This window comes from Ananas comosus, unplaced genomic scaffold, assembly GCF_001540865.1.
Source record: "Ananas comosus cultivar F153 unplaced genomic scaffold, ASM154086v1, whole genome shotgun sequence".
Lineage (NCBI taxonomy): Eukaryota > Viridiplantae > Streptophyta > Magnoliopsida > Poales > Bromeliaceae > Ananas > Ananas comosus.
The window spans coordinates 1-3,395 of NW_017892596.1; the positions used below are offsets into that span (position 1 = coordinate 1).

The 3,395-nt window shown below is 37.8% G+C and overlaps 1 protein-coding gene across 1 annotated transcript; it reads left to right on the plus strand.

The window, feature by feature from the left end:
• Positions 1-1,168: 1,168 nt before the first annotated feature.
• Positions 1,169-3,307, plus strand: LOC109705434 (disease resistance protein RPM1-like; the record flags this gene model as incomplete). Its single annotated transcript, XM_020226166.1, has 1 exon — positions 1,169-3,307. A coding segment is annotated over exon 1 (2,139 nt), but the record flags the coding sequence as incomplete, so codon positions are not given.
• Positions 3,308-3,395: the final 88 nt, after the last annotated feature.

Here is a 3,395-nt window from a genome sequence, read left to right on the forward strand (position 1 = left end):
TATAATAACATATATAATATAAATGATAGTATATATATAATAGAGCTAGGCTGGTATGGTATACTATCGGTAGCACGGAGGCCTCCATGCTACCAAGTTGTTTTCAATGATGCAGTTTCCAAATCGATGATCGGCTTCGTTAGATTTGATCTACACTATTAAAAGTGTTTGGAAATTAAATTTTATAATTTTTTGACATCATTTGGCTAGTGATTAAAAGGTCTCAAAATTGACAATTTTAATGGTAGATTTGATGCGTTTGTGAATTTAACGGTGTAAAACAATCTAAATTGGATGAAATTTTAATAGAAAATTCTTTTCACTATTTAGAGTAAGATCAGTACCTCCGATCTTAAATTCAAGTCTTTTATCATCATTTTTTATGAAATTTTTATTTTCAGCCGTTCATTTTTAGACTACTTGTTTGATAGGTAAATGATGCCGAAATATTATGAAATTTAATTTCCAAATACTTTCAATAATATAGATCAAGTCTAACGGAGCCGATCGTCGATTTGGAAGCCGCATCATCAAAAACAACTTGGTAGCACGGAGGCCTCCGTGCTACCGATAGTATACCGGCCTAGCTCTATATAATATATATATATATACTGTAAAATATTATATATGTACATTATATACATATAGTATAATAATAATAGCTGGGGCTAACTATACTCATCTGAGTATACGGCCCTCTGTACTCAGAATTTCGACTATTCCGATGAAGAAATGTAGACGGTCTAGGATGAGAGTGGCTTACGTTAGGTTAGTAGTGGGACGCTCATACGGATGGCAGTGGTGGTTAGTTAGATAGTATAATTCAAACGAATGAAAATGATTAAAATTAAGATGCTAACGGCCAAAACTTATGAGTAGCAAAAGGCTCTATACTCCATAAGAGTAGAGTAGTCGTACTCTATTATATATATATATATATATGATTTCATCAAAGAGCTGTTAGTTCTTCTTTTAACTGGTTGATAATTACTCTACAGTCATTCAAACAGGCCACTGGTTGATAATTGCTTTCATTTCTTTTCCTAGCATTGGCCCCATGAGAAAATTAAACAAGAAAGCAACTAAGCCAGAAACTTAAATACAGCAGTTTGGAAAGATAAGCAAGCTACAACATCCAAATTCAGGCTCATCTTCTGAAAAGGCTGGTATGGCTGAGGGTGTGATAAGCTTATTAATCCTGAGGATAACTGGCATCTTAGCCAGTGAAGCAATAAAATCACCGGCTTCAACGCTAGCAAGGCAACCATCGGCCATGAGCGAACTCATGAAGGACATAAGCGAGATCAAGGATGAGCTAGAAAGTATGCAATCCTTCCTACGAACTGCTGAGAGATTGAAAGACGCCGATGAGAGCATCGCCAACTATATCAAACAAACAAGAAGTGTTGCTTTCGACATTGAGGACATTATAGATGAGTTCACATACAAGATTGGCGAGGAGCAAGGAGGGATTCTACCCAAAACCATAAAGATATACAGAAACACAAATAGCTGGAATCACCTTACTAGGCGGCTTAGAGAAATAAAAAATAGCCTCCAAAATATTACAGAGAGAAGGGCCCGATATAATACGGAAGCAATTGATATCAAGCCAAGCCCTTCAAAAGCTGGAGGTAGAAGTAATAGTCCTGCAGAATATGCGCATTTTGTTAAAGAGGATGATCTTGTGGGAATCGACGAAAACAGGGACTTACTACTTAGATGGCTGAAGGATGAGGAGCAGCAAAACATGATAATTATCTCTGTGTGGGGGATGGGTGGTTTGGGGAAGACTACTCTTGTAACTCATGTGTACAACAACATCAAGACTACCTTTGACGCTTGTGCGTGGGTTTCTGTATCTCAATGTTATGATACTAATGATTTGCTAAAACAAATCATAAAGGAATTCTGCAGGGAAGATCATAATAAAATCGCAATAACTGGAGACATTGATGTTATGGACTATAGAAGCTTGGTTCAAACGATCTGCAGCTTTTTACGAAACAAAAGGTATGTAATCATTTTGGATGATGTATGGAGTATAAATGCATGGTTTGATATAAAATATGCATTTTTGGATGGTAATAGCAATAGTAAGATAGTGCTAACAACACGAATTTATGAAGTAGCACTATTAGCTCACGAGCACTACAGGCTTGAACTCAAGCCACTAGAACCAGATCATTCATGGAGCCTCTTCTGCAAAAATGCATTCTGGAAAAGTACCAATAGGGTTTGCCCCCCGCTATTAAAACATTGGGCCGAAAAAATTGTAGAGAAGTGTTGTGGCTTGCCAATTGCTATTGTTTCTATAGGTAGTCTTTTGTCCTTTAAGGAACAACTTGATACCGAATGGGAGAAGGTCTACAAAGATCTTGAGTGGCAGCTAACTAGCAACTCTCCTTTCAGTGAAAGAGTGAACAGCATTCTGAAACTTAGCTTGGACGATATTCCCCATTATCTAAGAAACTGCTTTTTATATTGTTGCATTTTTCCGGAGGATTACAAGATTAAACGGAAGAGACTTATAAGGCTTTGGGTAGCAGAAGGTTTCATTGAAGAAAAAGAAAGAACGTTGGAGGAAGTAGCTGAAGGCTACCTCAACGAACTCGTTCATCGCTGTCTACTGCAAGTGGTGACCAGGAATGAATTCAGAAGGGTTCGTGAATGTCAAATGCATGATATAGTTCGAGTCCTAGCTCTTTCCAAGTCAAAGGAGGAAATTTTCTACATGGATTACAAGCATTCAAGGACTTCACAGAGGTGCAAAGCACGCCGCACATCAGTTACATGTGGTACAATTGAACATTGGAATGAAGATAAATCCTATTTACGCTCATTACTTCTTTTTAACAGTTCCATGAGTTGTGATTTCCTAAAGTCAGTCACAAAATCTTCAAAATTCTTATGTGTCTTGGATCTAGAAGGTTCTTCGATCGATGAAGTACCAAGTGAAATTGGCAACCTATTCAACCTGCGTTTCCTAGGCCTAAGAGAAACAAAAATCGAGAAGCTACCAAAATCAATTGGGAAGCTGCAAAATTTACAGATATTAGATGCCTGTGGCACTAGAATAAAAAGTTTACCAAATGAGGTAACGAAGCTTGGAAAGTTGAGGCATTTATTTGTATTAATCAACCCAGATAAGATGTACAGCAGTTTGGCAGCTTTTGGAGGTGTACCAACACCAAAAGGGATATGGCACTTGAAGGACTTGCAAACTCTGCAGTTTTTTGAAGCAAACTCAGAGATGGTAAAGAAGGTAGGAACCTTGATCAACTTGCAGACATTTGGTATCACCAAAGTACGAACGTCCGACTGTGCAGACCTGTGCCGGGCTATCGCAAACATGAATCATCTTGTCCATTTGGAGATTGTGGCAAAAGACGAGA